At 46.3% G+C, this 22,756-nt stretch overlaps 1 protein-coding gene across 4 annotated transcripts in view; it reads right to left on the bottom strand.

Moving 5' to 3' along the window:
• Nucleotides 1-22,756, bottom strand: part of VPS13C (vacuolar protein sorting 13 homolog C) — a 492,503-nt gene that overhangs the window by 264,095 nt on the left and 205,652 nt on the right. For all 4 annotated transcript variants that reach the window (XM_075345525.1, XM_075345526.1, XM_075345527.1 and 1 more), the window contains 3 exons: nucleotides 16,923-17,016; nucleotides 9,136-9,296; nucleotides 8,868-9,024 (listed from right to left, as the gene is read on the bottom strand). In XM_075345525.1, coding sequence (XP_075201640.1) covers nucleotides 8,868-9,024; nucleotides 9,136-9,296; nucleotides 16,923-17,016 — 412 coding nt within the window. The remainder of the gene's footprint in view (nucleotides 1-8,867; nucleotides 9,025-9,135; nucleotides 9,297-16,922; nucleotides 17,017-22,756) is intronic.

Genomic DNA, 22,756 nt, shown 5'->3' with positions numbered 1-22,756 from the left:
TTCTGCACCTTTGTTTTACACAGAGAATATGCTGATAACTCCTCCGCATAATCCAGGAGGGTATATACAACGTGCGACCAAACAGTGCAATGTATATAGTACAAGCATATCTATAAGTGCACTTCTGCACTAGTGGGGTTAGCACCACAGGTGCTGCTTAACGCCTGTTGCAGCGATTGTGTGACTATCAGAATGCCAGGGTCTTCCACACTTGTCTCTGTATCGTACAGAAACTGACACTAATGGCTGCCGGCGTCCTTGTAGAGAAGGAAGCCGTGGGCGTGCCTGAGAAAGTGCGGGAATCCGGATTCACAGTGCACACAGTGAGAGGGGTGGAGTATGCAAAACATACTCCAGCTCTCAGCGCTGCTGTGCTATGCAGCGTCACGCCCCTACCCTGACTGTCAGGGCTGTGGGCGGTAACGAAGGGAGACTAGGCCCAGAAGCCGGGGACTCGAGTTAACAGCGCGGCCGCCGTAAAAGCGCGGGCCGCGCTGAAGTCCCCGGCGCACTACAAGTGCCAGCCGCGCCGCAGTCCCAGCGGCCGGCGCGACCGATTCCTAGAAGTGGCCAGCGTCCCGCCCCTCTCCTGACTGGCAGGTCTGGGGGCGGGAACGAACGGAAGCAGGCCGCAAAAGCCGGGGACTCTAGTTATCAGCGCGGCCGCCGTAAAAGCGCAGGCCGCGCTGAAGTCCCCGGCGCACTACAAGTGCCAGCCGCGCCGCAGTCCCAGCGGCCGGCGCGACCAATTCCCATAAGTGAGCCTGCTTCAGCGAAGCTGAATGAGGCCATGGCACAGGCGCCGCAGCGCTGATGTCCCCCGGCGCACTACAACACCCAGCATGCTGCGGTGTGAGCGCCAAATGCACGGGGACACAGAGTACCTTGAGGAAGCAGGGCCATGTCCCTGATGTACTCCGCTCCATCCAGCATCTTCTCCAGGGGCTGTAGATGGAGCACGGTCTCAGTGCCTGGAGACCGGTAAATCCCACTTCACCCAGAGCCCTGTAAAAAGGGATGGGGAAGGAATCAGCATGTGGGCTCCTGCCGCCGTACCCGCAATGGGTACCTCAACCTTACAAACACCTCCGACATACAGTGGGGTGAGAAGGGAGCATACTGGGAGCCCTTAGTATGGGCCCTCTTTTCTTCCATCCGACATAGTCAGCAGCTGCTGCTGACTAAAAAGTGGAGCTATGCGTGGATGTGTTGCCTCCTTCGCACAAAGCACAAAACTGGTGAGCCAGTGATCCCACTGGGGGTGTATAGCCAGAAGGGGAGGGGCCTTACACTTTTAAGTGTAATACTTTGTGTGGCCTCCAGAGGCAATAGCTATACACCCAATTGTCTGGGTCTCCCAATTAGGAGCGAAAAAGAAAGGTTTTATTAAAGCCATTTTATGGTTAAAACATCACCTTCACTGTATACCGTAGTGCAGGGGTCTCAAACTCTGCTGGGTGCATGGGCCGCACAGAGGAAAAAAAATAATCTGAGGGCTGCATTCTTTGCAGTACAAAGTGACATTTTTATTGGTACCATATATAATTATTTTTTTTTTACACACCTTTGGATCACTGATTTTGAACATTTTCACTTGTTTATTATAATAAATTATATATATTTTTTTTTTAAATTTTATTCCTTTCTTGTAACGAATAGTGTTACAATTGGGGGGCGTGGCCTGACTGCTGATGGTGCTGGCTGCATAACTCCTGAGCTCCTGTGCAAGCTGCTCTAAAATCGGCTCAAACAGATTCATTCCTCCTCCTTTCATGACCTGGGGTGAAGGCTGCATTTGTGAGTCCTCAGGGAACAAGATGACCAGAGGGAAAGCTGCAAAACGTCCATCCCCAGCCAAACTTACAGATTTTTTCCTCAGAGACGGCAGCATGGTGAAGGGAAAGATGGTGACTTCCACTTCTTCCCGCTCCTCCAGAAGGGCCTCAGTGGCAGCCTCTGACACGGCGCCAGACCCGACAGACATCCCGCTGACGAAAAAAACAATGCAAAGCTTGCTGGTTGCACAGAGATTTTCTTTACAGGAGGATCTGAGAGGTATGCTGACGGGGATCCAGGGAGACATAACGGCTATAGGGGACAGAACGGCTCACTTAGAATCTAAGATGGCGGAGCTGACCAAATCCCATAATGATCTTATAAATGCCCATTCTGCCTTAGAGGATCACGTTAACAGCCTACAAGCTAAAAGTACTGATTTGGAGGATCGATCCCGCCGTAACAATGTGAGGATCCGTGGAATCCCCGAGTTGGTGTCTGATGGAGAGTTGCCGGAATATCTACAGGGCCTGTTATCTGTGGTGCTCCCGGAGGCTGAGGCAGCCAGCCTTATGGTGGATAGGGTTCACAGGGTGGCTAAGCCCAGATCGCTTGGAGCTGACATCCCACGAGATACCATAGCCCGACTTCATTTTTAAGTCTAAAGAAGCCTTCTTACAAGCCCTGAGGAGACAGCCGGATCTACCCCAAAAGTACGCCGCCCTTGTGGTCTTCCCGGATCTATCTGCAGGGACACTTGCAAAACGAAGGGAATATGCTCCACTTACCAAAGCTCTCAGAGATGCAGGAATAAAGTACCGTTGGGGCTTCCCAGTCAGTCTTACAGTTTCATTTTCAGCCACCAGCTACCCCCCTTTGTGGTGTTGGTGAAACAGCTTTTCTGATAAAGCTGTGAATTTGACTGTTCAGATTCTACTGTATTTTGGTTTTAAGTCCTGTTTTCTACATGTTATTCTTGTCATTTACTACTCTTTTTCTTTTACTTATCCAGCTCTTCCCCACTCCCACTCCCCCCCTCCTCCCTTCCTTATGGTAACATGAATATTCTAAACAAACTGTAATAGGGTTAAAGTTCTTGTCGTTGAACACTAAAGCGTTAAACTCCCCGGCCAAGTGTAACATGTTATGGAAAGAGGTCCACAAGACACATTGTGATATACTATGCATCCAGGAGACTCATCTTGTTGCAGCAGACAATTTCAGACTCAACAATCGGTTGTTCCCTCATAGTTTCCATACTAACTTTAGTAAAAAGCGAGCTGGGGTTAGTATTTTTATAAAACATACAGTGGCGTTTAAGCTAGATTCTGTGCATTCTGACTCAGAGGGCAGGTTTCTGATTTTAGTGTGCTCCCTGAGCAATGTGAAGTATACTCTGGCCGGGGTTTATGCTCCTAATATAAGACAAATCAGTTTTTTGCGGAAATTCCTGAAAAAGATAGACCAAATAGCAGTGGGCCATAAAGTGATTTGCGGAGATTTCAATATCCCTGTTTCAAAACAGCTAGACTGTTCCACTAGTACTGCCCACAGGAAAGAAATTGGCCAGCTTATAACACAGCATTACTTACATGATATTTGGAGATACACCCATGCTGAAGAAAGGGACTACACATTTTTCAGCTAGATACACCTCTTACAGCGGCATAATTATTTTTTGGTGGATAGTAGCCTCCTTGCAGAATGCACAAAAATCTCAAATAGGAGTCATATCATGGTCCGACCATGCGCCCGCCTCCCTAACAATTAATGAGCGCCATATTTCCCCAATCTTTCATAGATGGAAAATAAATGATTTCTTACTCTCCAAACAGCATGTTATACAAAAAATAACTGAGGGGTTATCAGAGTATTTCCTCCTGAATGATAACAATTCAGTCTCGGATGAGATCCTTTGGTCCTTTCATAAGGCGCTAATTAGGGGAATTTGTATTAAAATTGCTGCTATGGAAAAAAAGAAAAGAGAACAGATGACAGCGAATATCCTTGCCCAGATCCAAACCTTAGAATCTCTAAATAAAACTGCCCCCCCTACCCTCGCGTTCGGCCCAATTAAAAGAGCTGAGGTCACAGCTAAGGGAAATTCTTATCTCTAAATATGAAAAAAATCTTAGAGCTTTAAAAATCAAACATTACTCCTTGGGAGATAGAGCTGGATCCATTTAAGCAAGGAGGGTTAAAAGCTGGGAAATGAAGTCCAGAATTGAATTTTTGCAAACCCCGGAGGGCTCCATAATCAAAAATCCTATCCATATTGCAAATGCCTTTGCACACTACTACCAAGGCCTTTACAATTTAAAAAGATGACCCGAACATCCCGCAGCCAACAGAGGCAGCTATAAATGCCTTCCTGGGAAAATTACAGCTGCCAAGCCTGTCTCAAGCAGATCTGGAGGTTCTAAATGACCCTTTTTCTCTAGAAGAAATCCAAAAAACGGTTAGATCTACTAAAATTCATTCTGCTCCAGGCCCAGATGGCTTTTCTAATTCATATTATAGACAGTTTGTGGATCTCCTGGGCCCTTATATGCGCAGGACATTTAAATTTTGGCAAAATAACTCCTCGGTCGCCCCTTCCAACTTAGAAGCCATAATTACTACTCTCCCTAAGCCAGGGAAGCCCCCCACTTCTCCAGGTAACTTCCGCCCTATCTCGCTGCTCAACTGTGATCTTAAAATCTATGCAAAAATTTTGGCCTCCCGTCTACATGGGGTCCTTCCCTCCTTGATAGCTCCAGATCAGGTGGGGTTTGTAGCCGGAAGGCAGGCTAAGGATGGGACAAGACGGTTGATAGACCTTATAGCAGTGATAGAGAATAGGAAGGTTCCCAGTGTTCTCCTGTCCCTAGACGCGGAAAAAGCGTTCAACAGGGTGCACTGGGGGTTCCTAAGGAGTGTTTTTGAGAAATTTGGATTTCAGGGGCCAATTTTAACAGCAATTATCTCCCTGTACTCTAACCCTAACGCCAAGGATCTGGCCTCAGGGTTTGCCTCGCGCAGCTTTTCTATATCCAATGGTACCCGCCAGGGGTGTCCCCTTTCCCCAGTAATTTTTGCTATGGTGGTGGAGCCCCTGGCGGAGTACATCCGGATGCATAAAGGTATTGTGGGGGTGTCAGTAGGTAAAGTTGAGCATGTTGTGGGATTGTATGCTGATGATATAATTATTTCCTGTTCAGAAGTACAAGGTTCTTTAAATAATGTTTTATCGGTTCTTAAGGAATTCTCTGCTGTTTCATTCTACAAACCTAATGCAAATAAATCCTTAATTCTTCCCTTCTCTGTTCCCCGGGTCGAAAGGAAGAGGCTCGCCACAACATTGCCATTTAGATGGGAATACCACAGTATTCCTTATTTAGGAATCCATCTCACAACAACTAAACAATTGGTAAGGAAAAATATTTCAGAGCTGAGTAAAGAACTAACAAAAGAGCTCTTGCGCTTTTCTGCGCTGCCCCTGTCGTGGTTGGCCAGAATACACTCTTTTAAAATGCTATACCTTCCAAAGTTGATATATCTTTTTAGATGCCTCCCTTTGAAAATTCCAGGATACTCCCTGACATGTCTACAAAGCCTCATCCGCAAAATTATTTGGGCTGGTAAGAAAATCAAGAATACCCTTACAATCACTTCACCCCCCATTTAGAGAAGGCGGAATGGGTGTGCCTGATGTCGTGTCATATCATAGGGCGGCTGTTTTGAAGTCAGGCAGGGACTGGTGGAGAGAGGCGGAGGATCATAGATGGCTGCAGATTGAGGGATACCTCAATCCATTTGGATCCACAAAAAAGCTGCTGGGGGCATTGATTCAAAATCAGGCAGTCCCACATTCCTTTCTGGGCACAGTCGAGGCAGCAAAGTGGCGCTGGAGGGATTGGTCCTCGGAATTCATGGCCGGTTTGATTTGGAGGCTACACTTTAAGGACATTAAAGCTTTTGTTCCTGATGTCGACCTTAGGGCTTGGGGACAAATTGAGTCCCTTCGAGTGTCAGATTTATTTGACAGGGGGTCCTTCTTACATTTTTTCTGAGCTGTTGTCTAAATTCAACCTACGCAGGCAGGTCTTCTACCAATATCTTCAAATTAGGCATTTTTTAAGCACTTTTTGCCTGAGTTCATCAACATCAAGACATCAGTTTTTGGCAGACTTTCTTCTGAAGGACTCGACATCTGTCAGAGGCATGTCCTTATTATACCGCCCATTCACCTCTCGATCGGTAGGACTCTACCATACATGACAAAGTGGGAAAGAGAATTATCCCTCTCCTTGCCAGCCCATCTGTGGCATGCGGCCTCCCGGGTGGTGCTTAGGTCCTCCGGCTGCCTCAACCATTTGGAGCAGATTAAGAAAGTACACATGGGATGGTATAGGTGTCCTGATCAGATAGCTAGGTTTGCGGAAAATTACTCTCCCCTTTGTTGGAAGGGTTGTGGCATGACGGGGACACTGGGGCACCTCTGGTGGTCTTGCCCGGAAATTTTCAGCTTTTAGAATCGGGTCTTCGACCTAATAGCAGAAGTGTGTGAGACTAGACTCCCTCTCTCACCTCAAATGGGGATTCTACATATGGGTTTAGACGCCTTCCCAGCCCCCGTTGCTCAGTGCATCTCTCATATCCTAATCTCAGCCAGACAGTGTATCGCAGCTAGGTGGAAATTCCCTGAGATACCGGGTATGGAGGAAGTGATAGCTAGAATCAACACGCACTTCCATTATGAAACTCTGTTCGCCAGTAGCGCCTCCTTGGCCTTAAAAATTCAAAAGCGTTAGGCGATGTGGTCAGCCTCTCCCAGGGCTTCACCCCCTCTAAAATTGTAACAACCTGCTTGTGTAGTAGGTTGGACGGGAAGTCATATAACATGTCGTTCAGACAAATTCTGTTTCCTTATGCAATAAGTTAACTTCGTGTATTGCTGCAAGTTGCCTTCTCCTCCCCTCTCTCACCCATACCTCCCCCCCCCCTTTTCCAGTGTTCAAGATTCATGTGGCCCTGACTCGCCCGTTAGGGCGTTGATGTCTCGGCATTGTATGATGTTATGCCTTTCTTTTCTGTAATGTCTTTCTTCTTGTTTGAAAACAATAAAAATCTTTGGATTAAAAAAAAAATAGTGTTACAATTAGCACTACATAGAAATTTTGACCAACATCTTTTAGTAATGTTCCCCATGTTGTTGTAGCGTGCCCATCCTTATCCCCTTGTAGTATTGTGCCCATCCTATTCCCCATCCCACAGTAATGTGCTCATCCTTGTCCCCATCCTAAAGTAATGTTCCCCATCCTTGTCCCCATCTTGTAGTAATGTGTCTAATCCTTGTCCCCATGTTATAGTAATATGCCCATCCTTATCCCCATCCTATAGTAATGTCCCAGCCTTGTCCCCATCTTATCATAATGTGCCCATCCTATACTGTGTTCATCCTTGTCCCCATCCTATAGTAATGTCCCCAATCTATAGTAATGTTCCCCATCCTTGTCCCCTTGTAGTAATGTCCCCATCCTATAGTACTGTCCCATCCTATAGTAATGTCCGCAATCTATAGCAATATCCCCATTCTATAGTAATGTTCCCAATCTATAGTAATGTGCAAACCTTGTCCCCATCCTATAGTAATGTCCCCAGCCTTACCCTATCCTATAGTAATGTTTCCCATCCTTGTCCCCTTGTAGTAATGTCCCTATCCTGTAGTACTGTGCCCATCCTAGTCCCCATCCTATAGTAATGTGATCACCTTGTCCCCATCCTATATTAAAGTACCCAGCCTTGTCCCCATTATATAGTAATAATGTCCCCATCCAATAGTATTGTGCCCGTCCTTCTAATGTCCCCATCCTATGGTAATGTCCCCAGCCTTATCCCCATCCCATAGTAATGTGCGCACTTTGTCCCCATCCTGTAGTTATGGGTCGGGGGGGCAGTGGTGGCGGCGGGTTAAAGGGGGCAGTGGCGCTATAACTTACCGATCGCTCTCCAGTCCTCGACTTCCCCTGACGCCGGAGTGAAGGTGAGGGGCGGTCTCCAGCACCAGATCCACAGTGATTGGAGAGATTGGTCACAAGGCCGGTCTCTCCAATCAGAGTTGGAGTCGCATGAAGCAGAGGTCACCCACCTCTAGCCAATGATCGGTGCTATAGCTGCACCGGTCATGGCTGGATTTCAATGTTTCAACCATTTTCAATGGCTAAAACATTACAGTAGCTGTGATTGGCTGACGAACGCCGCCCAGCCAATCACAGCCTCTGTAGGGCCTCATCTCTGCTTCGTGCGGTCCCCAGGCCTGTGTCCCTGTTCACTATCACGGCAGGTGCAGAGGCCGCAGCCACTGTCTGTGATTTATGTCAGATGAATGTATTGCCAGCGCGAGAGCACAGCGCCGGCCATACATTCATCTGACAAAGCGCAGACAGTGGCTGCGGCCCCTGTACCTGCCGCAATAGTAAACGGGGACATGGGCCTGGGGGCCGCACGAAGCAGCCTGAGGGGCCGCATGCGGCTCGCAGGCCGCGTGTTTGAGGCCCCTGCCGTAGTGTAACTCAGAAAAAAGAAAGGATTTCCACTACCTCTGTGCAGATTCTGGTGCAGTGATACCATATTTTTGAATGATCATTGTTCAATTTGCTGGCTGAGCCCTGACCCATAATTGAACAGCCATTTCTGCTGAGGTTTTTTCTTTTGTAAAGTAATAGTAGCAAAAATAGTAAAATTTAATGACGACTAGACAAGTTTTTAACTTGTGTTAAAAAAAAAATGCTGGAAAGTAAATCATGTGTCTCAGATTTTACTTTTGCAGGTTTCTATTTTTTAAGCTGCATAATTCATATTGCCACCTTCAATGTATAATTTTTATCATTAGGTGTTTTTTTCGTCACCCTTGGAAAAAAAATCCACATAAGTAAAACTAAAATAAAGGAGTATAATAGACTGTAAAACTGAAATAATAAATATCATCTAGCCTAATTTATGTGCAGTAAACATTACCCATTAAACGTACCGTGGTACATTTTCAAGGAAATAAAGTTAATCTCAACCAAGAATTAATGATATTAAAGTAAAATATTTCTGTAGTTTACCTGAAACATCATAGTAGTCTAAAGTAATTTTCTTTAGGTAAGATACAGCGCTAAGGTCAAAGGTCTTCGCACAGGCCACTGTTCCCAGTTGCTGTATACTGAAAAGGAGGATCGTAATCTCCTGCTTCTCCTGTTGCTTCGTCAGTTCTATGGTAACCTAGATGCGAGAAGTTAGAAGTATATAAAATGGCGAGGCACATAAAAAAAAAAACCTTTCCTAAAGCTTGCTATATAATTCATATATTTAACACTATTTTATTATACCTACTTCTTTTATTTCAAACTTAAGCTGAAGGTCAGTGAGTTCCTCAAGGCTGGTTTCTCCGGCTGAAGGAGGTTTACCAGTTTCTGCAGTAAATTTCTGAATGGGCTTAGACTTTATGGAGAACGCAACATCAGATGCTGTATCAAAGAATTCTTCCTCCGAGTCTGAATAAAAACATTGAACCAAATTAGCATTTCCTACTAAGGAAGGACCTGTTCTAAAAGTTAGGAGAATTTGACAGCACTTTTAAACAATCAAGGTAGTAACAAGACAATTTCAGAGTGTGAATTATATTTGACTGCAGTGTAATTTCTGAGAAATTTACACTTTATTACTACTAAAGAGCGGAGTGTGTGAGCTTAGGAGGCCAATGATGAAGAAGATAACACTATAACAAAAAAAATGCTGTTCCTGGGTTAAAGGTATTATTTCCTGTTTAATTGTGCATAACTTATTTTGGAAAAAGTTGATGTAACCCCAAAACTTCGCTTTTGTGGCTGCCACAATGATTTTAAGATCATCCAGTAGTCCAATAGTAAACGCAATATATTCGAATGTCATTGTTCATGTGAACTACACATTACTGTCGTTTCATTAGTGTCATGAGATTTGTTTTCTCACTTCGTGGTAACCAAACTATGAAAGATGTTTAGGACTTTACGATTTAGGATTCCAGACTTTACATCAATCAAAGCTACTGATACACATAAGTATTACTCCATAATGGTAACCAGTATCCTTCTCTTCCCCTTGCCAATTCGGCAAAGCTTAAAGACAACTATGGAAATGTGAAGAGGTTGTTAAATGCAATGAATTATGAGGAATATGTTTGGGAAGTAATTTGAGATTTCAAAATGGTTGCATTCTTGATGGGTCTTTAAGGAGGTTATACTAAGCTTCCATGCCTTTTGGATAGCAGGGACACTACAATAGACAATACTGGCCTGAATGTACTGCGTTTCGGTGGGGAACAGCAACATTAAATGAGAGCCACTTGTAGACCCTTGAAAGATACTAATGCCACCTTTCCACATCAAACTAGGCCTTATGAATCAATTTGACACAGCTTTGTACAAGGATTCAGTGCCATACAAGCATCTACAAGATCTCTTCCAAAAGGTTTCAGAAGCAAAAGTTAAAGCTGGCGTTTTATCTTGGCCCTCAAAGCAAGAAAGTTATAGAGTGTCAAGGGTTTCCCCAACTACTCAAAATAAAAGAGAAAGAAGCATGGATCAGTTTTGTTAATGTACAGTAGTTACAGGCTTCCTTTAGAAACCATAAAGCGAAAAACTATGTTGCATTGGTTGAGACTGGTGAAGCAAAATGGGCTGCACGAGGTCTCAAAGTCCATATCCTTCTACAAAACTGCGGCGTATGTGGATGACCTACTCTTTTTCATAACTAATCCACAGGTTTCCCTCCCCAACCTATTGAGAGAGTTGGAAATATACTCCTCTCTTTCTAACTTTAAAATCAACATGTCAAAATCCGAAGCTTTAAATGTATCTCTACCCCAAGAACAGGTAGTCTCGCTTAAATCTGTGTTTAGGTTTAGGTGGGCTAGTCACTCCTTGAGATACTTGGGGGCTCAGTTGGCAGGGGACACTAGCCAACTCTACAAATTGAATTATCTACCTCTATTGCAATCTATTAGAACAGATTGCGCAGGTTGGGGGAAGGGCTACTTCACCTGGTTCGGGAGGTGTGCAATATTGAAGATAAATATACTCCCCCGGCTATTATACCTCTTTCAGTCCCTGCCGATTCGGATTCCGGGTTCCTTTTTCAGGGATGTGGCTTCACTACAAACTAAATTTATTTGGGCAAATAAACCGGCGAGAATCTCCCGTTCCCTTCTGTGTAGGCCTAAGAGCAGAGGAGGTCTGGGAATCCCCGACTTGAAAAAATACTATTGGGCCACTCACATCGTCAGGGTACTAGACTGGTGCCGCCACTCTAAGACAAAGGCATGGGTGGCACCGGAACAGAGTTTCTCGGACATACATCTCCCGGCCACTCCTTGGTTTTTGCACTTTTCCCCGACAAATTTGAAATCTCACCCACTTATTGGAGCCACCCTGGAATGCTGCTCGAAAAGCGAGATTCGGCGCCTTCTCCTCCCTGTGCCTTCTTGCATGTCGCCCATATTGGGGGACCTGGAGTTCCGTCCCAGCCTCTCGGACCCTTTCGGGGCTGGGCCCAGGGGGATAGATTTAGAGCTTGTCACTGGGAAGAGGGGGGGACTGGCTACCTCTTGAGGATATCCGTAGTCTCCTGACCCCGAATCCCATGGGGAGATGGAGAGCGATGCAACTGAGGCATTTTCTGTGCTCCCTCCCCTGCTTCACTCAGTATGCAGGGCCCCCCACGAGGTTTGAAAAACTTTGCCTAGAGGGGGGTGTTCTTCGGCATTCACTCTCCCTAGTATACAACATGCTATTGTGTCGCCCTGGACAAGCCAGGGGCCACAGAGAACAACACCACAACACCCCACACTCCCAGCAGGCACATCAAGGTCAGACACAAACCCTTGTTGCCCTCCTCCAGGGGCTGATGTCCACACCAGGGGGTGGAGCCAGGAGGTTGGTCTCTGCCTACCAAGGAGTTCACAGTCCTGGAGGCGGGAAAACCAGGCAGTTTCAGTTTGGAGAGGAAAGAGAGCAGTTGAGTAGTGAAAGTGGAAAGAGGAAAGTGACAGCTAAAGAGCCTGAAGTTGGTCTGGGTGTGTGGCCCGGACAGAACAGCAAGGTTGGCAGACGGTGGTGACCGTCTGCAGGAGTGGCCGATTGGAGTCTACCGTAAGGATCGTGGACGGGTGGTGGCCCAGCGGTACCGGACCGGTATACAAAGAGAAGCCAGCACCAGTGGCAGGGGCCTTTCGGACCCCGGCAAGGCTAGGAGTCGCCATGAAGTTGCCGAATCCGTTAGTGAAGGGGACCTCCGGGTTTCCAAACAGTCAAGTCCCGACAGAAGGCAACAGCCCAACCCAGTGAGAGAGACACCGCCACCGCCAAGGCAACCGTTTCTCAGGGCCAGCGCCTGCGGGCAAAAGGGGCTCCTCCGGCCCATATCCAAGTCGGGGAGCGGGTTACCGGTGGGAACCCATCGAAACCGTAAAGACAGAATAGGTGCAGGGAAAAGACAGTCACCGCTAACCTACAGGGAACAGCAACACCGCAGCCGTCCGAGGGACCCGTCCATCCAGCCGTTTGTTTTCCCGTGAACTGTGTCATCATCATTGGGCTGAGTGAGTACCTCCGTGCCGTGCGGCACAGCGCTGCCCCTGCGACCCTGCACCTCAACAGGCCCCGCAACCCGCCTGTCATCAACCCTTACCCTATCACCGGGCCCCGGGACAACCAACCCCCTACCCACGGAGGGGAGGATTAACAACCAAAGCTGCTCCCTGTCACCGCTCCCGGGATCCCCGTCCAGAGCAGCGGTGGTGTCCACACAATCACCACAACCGTGGGTGGCGTCACGGACAATATCCCCAAAACCACCCCTTTTCACTCACGGGCGAGGAGCGCCGCTCGAGTCCCCGGGATCCGGCCCATCGCTCGAGCCACCGAGCAGCAGCAGCGGCAGCCGGACCCGAGCAGTGGGAGAGCGCGGCGTCCCTTCCTCCGCCCGTGACACTATCAGACCCAGGAGACTTGCCCATTCCGGCCTACCTGCAGCAGTGGGAGAGGGATCTGGGGATGGCCCTAACTGTCACGCAAAGAGACAAAATTTTACTGTTAGCACATAAAACATCGACCAGCTCCAGAGTGCTGGAGGCCAACTATAAACTGCTGGCAAGGTGGTACAGAGTCCCGTCTAGGCTGCATAGGATATTCCCCTCAGTGGACCCTGCATGTTGGCGGTGTGAATTGGAGGAGGGTGACTATGTACATGTCTTCTGGTCATGTCCCTCTTTGCAGAGGTTTTGGTCAGAGGTGAAGCAGGTAATCAGACAGGCAACCGGGACAAAAGAGACACTAGCCCGGAGCTGTTTTTGCTACAATTAATGGGACTCCCGATCTCTAAATACAAACGCTCCTTGCTGAGATTCCTGGTCATGGCCGCCAGGTCCTGCATTCCTCTTGGCTGAAAGTCTACTGCCCCCCCACAGTGGCTCAGTGGGTATCAAGGGTTAACGACTTAATGCACATGGAGGATTTGACCTCCTCTCTTAATGATCGTCATGAGGACTTTTACAGGACATAGCTTCCATGGATGGAGTTCACCTCCTCAACAGACCTCCGGGAGCGCCCTGGTGGGGGAGTGGGGTGATGCCCCGTGAGTCCCCCCCCCTTCTCCCTACCCCCCCTTTTTTTTTTCTCTCTCTTTCTCTTCTTCCCCCTCTCCTTCTCCACCCCCCTCTTCTCATCCTTTTTCCCGCTTCCCCCTCTTCTCACCTTCTTCCTGTTCCTGCTATGCAACTTATGGAAGGTTGAACTAGATGGACCGAGGTCTTTTTTTCAACCTAACTATGTAACTATGTAACTTATAATATTCTCTTTTAGGACTTCTTTTTCTCTCTTTCTGCTAAATGTTCTTCTTTCTTTGTATAGAGTTGGTTCTCAAAAAAAGGTTAAAATCAGACCAGACTCGTAGGGATGGCAGACGGGATGCATAAGGATACTGGAGGTCAGGATTTATGTCAATGTTATATCCCTGATATTTTTCATGTCGCTCCTTGTGGAGCAGAAAGTTTCCAATGCTATGAGTTGGTATGTAAAATAAAGAATTTAAAAAAAAAAGTCCATATCCTTGATGCCCATCTTGATAGACTCAAACAGAAAATGGACAAGGAGCAAGGAGAGCGCTTTCATCAAGATAGCAAATTTCAAAATATAGGATCCCAGGGAAACTACAATGAAAACCTGATGGGGGACTACATTTGGGGATTAATGGCTAAAAGTGATATGACATACACTCACAAAAAAAACCATTTCTAGGTTCCTTTTCATCAATTTGTAGCATTTTGATTAAAATATGTTAATGATTTTAAATATATTGTATTTTGTTTTCATTATGAACTTAAACCCAAACATTTGTAATTTTCCTTAAGATGGTATTCCAATTTCAATTTTTCAGTGTCTTGACCACAAAATCAAAGTTTTTACAGGCTAATACATTTTTTCCATGTTTTTATGATATAACCAATTAAGAAATACATTTATTCCCTGGGAACAAAAATCATGTTACATAGTGTAATCAATGTAGCTCTTATAATCAAAAAAGTCTGTGGAGCCTCGGTTAGGAGTCTCAACACAGAAGCTAGCCAGCTATTCCTCCAGGAAGGACCTAGCCAAGGAGTGGCTCTTTTTAGGAGACCACCATAACCGCCATATTAAGTGGCCCTTTTAGTCAATATCCAACTCTGACAAGTTTAAAGATATGACAAGGGAAATTGTTATGGTGGTTATGGTGGTCTCCTAAAAAGAGCCACTCCTTGGCTAGGTCAATCCCGCAGGGATATCTGGCTAGTTTCTGTGTTGAGACTCCTAACCGAGGCTCCATGGACTATTTTGATTTGCATATTTCCCAGGGGGCAATGCACCTAGGATTTCACTGTAGTGAGCGCCCTCGTTGGCTGCTGGCAATGTTTTCTCTGGCTGGTCTCCTCGAGATCAGTGATTGTTTTGTCTTGTAGCTCTTATAATATTAACCCCTTCAGCCCCAGGGCATTTTCCGTTTGTTTTTTTTGCTTTAATTCTTCCGAGAGCAGTAACTTTTTTCTTTTTCTTTCAATCTTCCCATATGAGGGCTTGTTTTTTGCGACGACGAGTTGTACTTTTAAATTAAACCATAAGTTTTATCATATAGTGTACTAGAAAATGGCAAAAAAATTCCAAGTGTGGAAATACTGCAAAAAAAAGTGTGATCGCACAATAGTTTATGGGATATTTTATTCACCATGTTCAGTATATGGTAAACTTGATATGTCGTTGTGATGCCTGAGGTCGGTGCGAGTTTGTAGACACTAAACATGTATAGGTTTACTTGTATCTAAGGGGTTAAAATAAATTAACAAGTTTGTCCAATAAAAGTGGCGCACGTTTTGTGCCATTTTCCGAAACCCGCAGAATTCTCATTTTTCGGGATCTATGGCTCAGTGATGGCTTATTTTTTGCGTCTCGAGCTGACGTTTCTAATGGTACCATTTTTGCGCAGATGCTACACTTTGATCGCCTGTTATTGCATTTTGCGCAAAACTTGCAGCGACCAAAACACGTAATTTTGGCATTTGGAATTTTGTTTGCCGCTACGCCGTTTACCGATCAGATTAATTCATTTTACATTTTGATATATCGGCCATTTCTGAATGCGGAGATACCAAATGTGTGTATATTTTTTATTTTTTTAATCCTTTAATTTTCAATGGGGCGAAAGAGGGGTAATTTGAACTTTGTTTTTAATAAAATAACTTTCACTTTTTTTTTTTTTATTTTACTAGTCCCCATAGGAGAGTATAAGGATCAGCAATCTGATCGCTCTTCCATATCTGTAGATCTCAGCTACAGAGCTGAGATCTGCATATATGCTGCTTTACTCTCAATGCCAGGAACTATGCCGGCACTGAGAGAAAGTGACTCATGTTAGCTACAGGCGTCATCACATGACCTTCTGTGCTACCATGGCAACCACCGGAAGTCACGTGATCACGCACATGACTTTCGGTGGGGGCGGCGGTAATTAAAAGTAATGGCCACGCGCATAAACATCTCGCTGCCAGATTTTGGCAGTGAGATGGAGATGTATGGGGTTATAAATTGCGGGTGGAATGCGATTCAACTCGTAACTTGCAGGCATACTGTCAGCTGTTGAAATCAGCTGATATGTGCGTGGATCGTCGCGGCCTGCCCATGGCAGGGGGCGGGGATTAACTTTACACGATCCATGACTTATAGATCCGTCATGGGTCGTGAAGGGGTTAAAGTTTCCATTATCACTTGCAGGCTTGGACTGACCAACAGGAGAACCAAGGAATCTCCCTATGGGTTCCTTAGCCAGGGCGTAACAATCATGATCCTAGCAGGTGCAACTATAAGTGCCATAGATTCATGTCTCAAGATATTTGTTAAAATAGAAATAACATGGTCATACCCTTTAAAAGTTGTACTTTAATTTCATTCATCCTGTTATATGACCCTAATTGCATTGTGGTGTATTTTGGAGAAATGTCATATGATAAGTCATAAAATAAGCTCCTGTCTCCTACTAAGAATTAAAGAAAGCCAGTTAGCAAAAAAATAACTGCTTAAATCAAACACAGCACTTTGGAAGGGACGCAGCCCTAGAAAAATTCATACTTTTATATACAAATCCGTTGCTGTGCTTTCCTTGTTCAGATATGCTGATGAGGTGCTCGGTGCACTGTTGGCATTGCCAGATAGTTCAGTGCATTCCACCTTCCCATCAATATCTGCCTTCCCCTGGCTCCTGTAGTGAGCAATCAATCAAGGAAGAGACGTGGAGAAAGATACAAAGCAAGTAGGTAGGAAGGTGCATAGATTTGCTCCACCACACAGGGAACTATGTGCACTTCATTTGCAAATTAATATTAAGCATTTTCTGGATTTGGAAAATAAAGATACAATTTTTAATCAGGGTTATGTCCCCTATGAGGTGCTGTGCTTTCTGTGGTCATTTTGTGATCACAGACTAAAGCAAAACTGCCTTTAGAAGAATTGCAGCCAAAAGGTACAATTAAAAAAAATAAATAAATTTAACTTAACAAAATTGTCAAAGTGACGCTCAATCTACTTCATATAAAGGCAATACTTGTTCATTTCTCTCACCTGATGAGGATTCTTCCTCTAAAAGTAATGACTTCTTAATATTTGCTTCAAACAGTTTTTCTGGTCTCCTAGTCAAAATTGGTACAGTACGAATCTGGGAAGAAAAAAAAATGAAGTGAACATAAAGAGTAAAAAAAATAAAATAAATGTAAGTAAACTTACAAACAATTTGGTTTGTAACCTTCTAATATAGAATCACCACGTGGTCTTAAAGGGAACCTGTCAGCAGGTTTTTGCTACCTCATCTGGGAGCAGCATGATTTAGGCAAAGAGATCCTGAATCCAATGATGTATCCCTTAGATTACTGGCTGCAGCCATTCTGACACAATCAGATTTTTTAGCTTAAGTCAAGGAGCAGAGATAAGACAGCTATCCCGCCCACACCAGGCTATCCATAGTTTGACTATGGACAGTGAGCTGTCAGAGGAGGGGGCGTGCCAGACTGCTGTGCGCGTGACATTGTAGTCCAAGCAATGATAAGTTCTGCTGCTTAACCCCTTTACGAACTAGGACGTATAGATACATCCAAGGTCGCCTCCCTCCGGTTACAATGGGCTCCTGCAGCGAGCCCCATGGTCATCCCCACACTTCCACTGAGCTAATCAACAGACATGTGCGGCTAAATCGCAGTTAATCCGTTAGCTTGTGCTGTCAAACTCTGACAGCGCAATCTCGCATGCTCCGGTGGGGATCGTGCTGTTCCCTATAGACATTGGCGCTCCAGTGACACAATCACGGGGCACCATTGGGTTGTCATGACAGCACGGGGGCAGATGATGACCCCTGTTGTTGTCAGCACTAATTGTAAATATCAGCACAGCGCCAGCACTAACAGGAACACAGCATTTCTGTTGATCAGAGCAATGCTAAAGCATCGCTCTGATCAGCACAAGCAATTGGCGTGTGCAGGCATAAAGTCCCCTAGAGGGAACTAGTAAAAATTAAAAAAAATAAAAAAAAAAAAAAAAAGTGGTGTTAAAACATATTAAAAGAAAAGAACCATAGAAGTTCAACTCATCCCCTTTTGCCCCCCGTGGAGAAAACCCCGTACTTCGCTCCCCTCCCTAAGACAAAATACAAGTTTGGTTTCGTCGCGTTCAAAAATACCCAATCTATCAAAATATAGAATCAGTTAATCTGATAAGTATAGGGAATAGGGAGTAAAAAACTCCAAATGCCAAAATTAATTTTTTTTGGGTCGCCACAACATTGGATTAACCCCTTCACAGCGAAAATGCACTGTTTCTGTGAATGTCAGCTCTGTCGGCTCTCACATGAAATACGTCATGTTAGCGTCAAAGGTCATCAACTGACCCCCGCGCTACATGGCAACACCATGGCGCCCCATGATCTCGTCATGGGGCCCACTAATGACGGATGGGAACAGCGCAATCCCCACCGCGGCCATTTAAATTGCACTGTCAGATTTTGACAGCGCGATTTAACTGGTAAGCAGGCATGAGTGGATCTCTGAACCACCCGCGACTGTTAGCCGCATATGCCTTCTCCACAAGCAGACCATACACCACCGGATTGAATGATTCCCACAGGGCGGAAATGGGGTCAGCAAATCCATGGTCTGATTATATTTACACCTTACCTTTGTCATGTCCCATATAATTGCTTCCGCCCTTACAAGGGCAGCACCTAAGTATGGCAACTACCCCATTAAAGAACAGGCCCTTCCAACGAGTTTCCTTCTCGGGTTAGGTCAGAGAGTTCATAAGGGGAGAAGGGGGGAGTGCAGCCTGCAGTTGCAGGTAAGTACACAAGCGCATAAAATCTATCATGCACACTTGCAGCCAGGTGCTGCCCTTATAAGGGCGGAAGCAATTACATGGGACACAACAGGGGTAAGGTGTAAATATAATCAGACCCTGGATTGGCTGACCCTATTTCTGCCCTGTGTGAATCATTCTATCCAGTGGTGTATGGTCTGCTCGTGGAGAAGGATTGGGCGAGATCTATGCAATTTGTATTTTGCACATTATTGCACTGTACTTTATGTACTGTTTGTGGATGACTTTAGTGAGAATTGATTAAAAGTTATATTTTAGTCCTTGCTCTGTAGCTAATACCGTATTTTTCGGACCATAAGACGCACTTTTTTCCCCCAAATGTTGGGGGAAAGTTGGGGGTGCGTCTTATGGTCTGACTATAGGGCTGCGGCTGGGAATGAGGGTGCTGCGGGTCATCGGGGGCACGAGCAGGCAGCAGCAGCGCCTGCCGTGACCACGTGGGCCCGCTCATTACATATGCACGCCCATCCTCCCGCCCATCTCTCAGCGCTGAAGCCGGCACTGACAGGTGGGCGGAAGGATGAGCGGGGACGCGCGCATAGTAAAGAGCCGGCATGATCACCCCTGGCAATTACAGCCTGGAGTGATCATGTGCGGCTGTATTCACTGCTCCCCGCGCGTCATTACCAGCGCGGGGAGCAGTGAATCAGTGCACTCACCCGTCCCCGTGTGTGGAGCCGCCCCCCCTGCTGCACGCGATGACTTCCGATCTGTGCCGGTCAGCTGATCTGTGCCGGTCAGCTGATCTGTGCCGGTCAGCTGATCTGTGCCGGTCAGCTGATCTGTGCCGGTCAGCTGATCTGTGCCGGTCAGCTGATCTGTGCCGGTCAGCTGATCGGCACAGACAGGAAGACATCGCGTGCAGCAGGGGAACGGCTCCACACACACACAGATCAGCGTGCCAGAGAGGAAGATGTGATCGGTGCTGCAGGGAGTGAGGAAAAGGTGAGTATAAACGTTTATTTTTTTCTCTGTGCTATAGGATACAGGCCATATACCAGGATGGTATATGAGCACGATGGGAGTATATGAGCAGGCAGGATGGGGGGGCATGTGAACAGGCTGGATGGGGGGGCATGTGAACAGGCTGGATGGGGGGGGCATGGGAACAGGCTGGATGGGGGGGGCATGGGAACAGGCTGGATGGGGGGGGCATGGGAACAGGCTGGATGGGGGGGGCATGGGAACAGGCTGGATGGGGGGGCATGTGAACAGGCTGGATGGGGGGGCACGTGAACAGGCTGGATGGGGGGGCACGTGAACAGGCTGGATGGGGGGGCACGTGAACAGGCTGGATGGGGGGGCACGTGAACAGGCTGGATGGGGGGGCACGTGAACAGGCTGGATGGGGGGGCACGTGAACAGGCTGGATGGGGGGGCACGTGAACAGGCTGGATGGGGGGGCACGTGAACAGGCTGGATGGGGGGGCATGTGAACAGGCTGGATGGGGGGGCATGTGAACAGGCTGGATGGGGGGGCATGTGAACAGGCTGGATGGGGGGGCATGTGAACAGGCTGGATGGGGGGGCATGTGAACAGGCTGGATGGGGGGGCATGTGAACAGGCTGGATGGGGGGGCATGTGAACAGGCTGGATGGGGGGGCATGTGAACAGGCTGGATGGGGGGGCATGTGAACAGGCTGGATGGGGGGGCATGTGAACAGGCTGGATGGGGGGGCATGTGAACAGGCTGGATGGGGGGGCATGTGAACAGGCTGCATGGGGGGGGCATGTGAACAGGCTGCATGGGGGGGCATGTGAACAGGCTGCATGGGGGGGGCATGTGAACAGGCTGGATGGGGGGGGGCATGTGAACAGGCTGGATGGGGGGGGCATGTGAACAGGCTGGATGGGGGGGGCATGTGAACAGGCTGGATGGGGGGGCATGTGAACAGGCTGGATGGGGGGGGGCATGTGAACAGGCTGCATGGGGGGGGCATGTGAACAGGCTGCATGGGGGGGGCATGTGAACAGGCTGGATGGGGGTTTATAGCAGGATCATATACAAGGCAGGAGGATCATTACCAGGCTGGAGTACCTTAGTAGAGAATTTGGGGACATTACCCCCATAACAGTGTCAGCAGCAGATCCTCGCCCTATAACAGTGTGTCATGACCACATTTTTTGCTTAAAGTTTTATTTTCCCATTTTCCTCCTCTAAAACCAGGGTGCGTCTTATAGTCCGGTGCGTCTTATAGTCCGAAAAATACGGTATATCTCAGGGCTTGTAGGCATTATCTTTTTCTGCGTGGCAGAGTTTTGCTTGTGTGTGTTAAAATGCAATAATAGGTGATCAAAACATCGCAACTACCCCAAAATGGTATAATGAAAAACGCCAGCTCAAGACGCAAAAAACAAGACATCACTAAGCCACAGATCCCAAAAAATGAGAATACTACAGGTCTTTGAAAAGAGCAACAAAAACACACTTTCTAATTTTTATTTTTTTCAAACTTCTGAATTTTTTTTCATCATTTAGATTCAGGTTTGGTATCCACAAACTCTTACTGAACTGGGGAATCACAATGCCAGGTCAGTTTCACCATATAGTGAACACATCAAATTTAAAAAATAAATAAATAAAAAAATACAACTGTTTTGCAATTTCACAGCACTTGGATTTTTTTTTTCTGTTTTTCAGTACAAAATGGGGCAGAATGAATGGTCTGGTTCAAAAGTACAACTTGTCCCGCAAGAAACAAGTCCTCATGCGGGTAAATTAACAGACAGATAAAAAAAAGTTATGACTTTTTGTAGAAGGGGAGGCAGAAAAAAAAAAAAAAAAAAAACACCACGGAAAATCACTGGGGATGAGGGGGCTAAACAAACATAGCAAATAAACAGGTGGGACCTTAACAAAACAAAAAAAAAGCATCCCTAAATTTTATATTTTAACCTTTGCCGCATGCTGTCTTCAGGTTATATAGCAAAGATCTGCTGACAGATTCCCTTTAAGAAAAGGTAGCACAAAGCAGTTAAATAGCCTTTCCTCTTCACCTCCACTCTGCGTCTTTCCAAATAACAAAATCAGCGTCAACGTGCAATATATCTATTTAACACCAAGGAAATAATAAGGTAAAACGGGAATATGAGTGCGATCATGGAGCGTTCCGAAAAACAAATTAACAGTAATTTGAATTCTATTTTCTCAAGCCTCCATCCACGACAAAAGCAAAAGAGATACCAAATAAGTATATATAGGATGGAACAAAATCATGGCGCTGCCACGGGGTTGCGCTCTTTCAGCAGTTTTCTGCCCACAGGTTCAGTGTATGAAAACCTTTAAAATGTCACGTTAGCAGCAACTGTGCAACCAACAATACTTTGGACTCCAACAAGTTTCTGGAGCACAACTGTGCAAACATTTTGCAATATTTCAATAATTCGTAAATGACGAATTAGGCTACTATTTGGATAAGGAAAACCTTTGTTTGAAACCTTTCTTCAACATGTTTTGGAGGAAATCCAGGATTCTTTAGATGCCTGGATGTACTGTTATGGCCAAAAGTTTTGAAACTAATAAGGCTGCTTTCATACTACGTTTTTTTAGTATGCGTCATGAACGTTTTTTTTGCTGCAAAAGCGGATCCTGTTTTTGCAAAGAAAAACGCATGCAAACGCATGTGTTATTTTGCAGGATCCTGTCACTAAGTTTATGGGCGGGTATTGGAGTCATGTGATCGGGAGTGAGGGAAACTGAACGTGAAAGACTGGGAGCCGGCATCTGACAGCTGCGGAGGCTCGTAACCAAGGTAAACATCGGGTAACTTGCTTGGATACCCTATATTTACCTTGGTTAAGAGCGTCTGCAGCTGCTAGGAGCAGGGCTGCCTGCTCCCTGCACATGTAACCAAGGTAAACATCGGGTAACTAAGCCCGCGGTTACCCGATATTTACCTTGGTTAAGAGTGTCTGCAGCTGCTAGGAGCAGGGCTGCCTGCTCCCTGCACATGTAACCAAGGTAAACATCGGGTAACTAAGCCCGCGGTTACCCGATATTTACCTTGGTTATGAGCGTCCTCCGCTCTCAGGC

This window comes from Anomaloglossus baeobatrachus, chromosome 4 (assembly GCF_048569485.1).
Source record: "Anomaloglossus baeobatrachus isolate aAnoBae1 chromosome 4, aAnoBae1.hap1, whole genome shotgun sequence".
NCBI classification, from domain to species: Eukaryota; Metazoa; Chordata; class Amphibia; order Anura; family Aromobatidae; genus Anomaloglossus; species Anomaloglossus baeobatrachus.
This window is presented reverse-complemented; position numbering and strand designations above follow the sequence as displayed.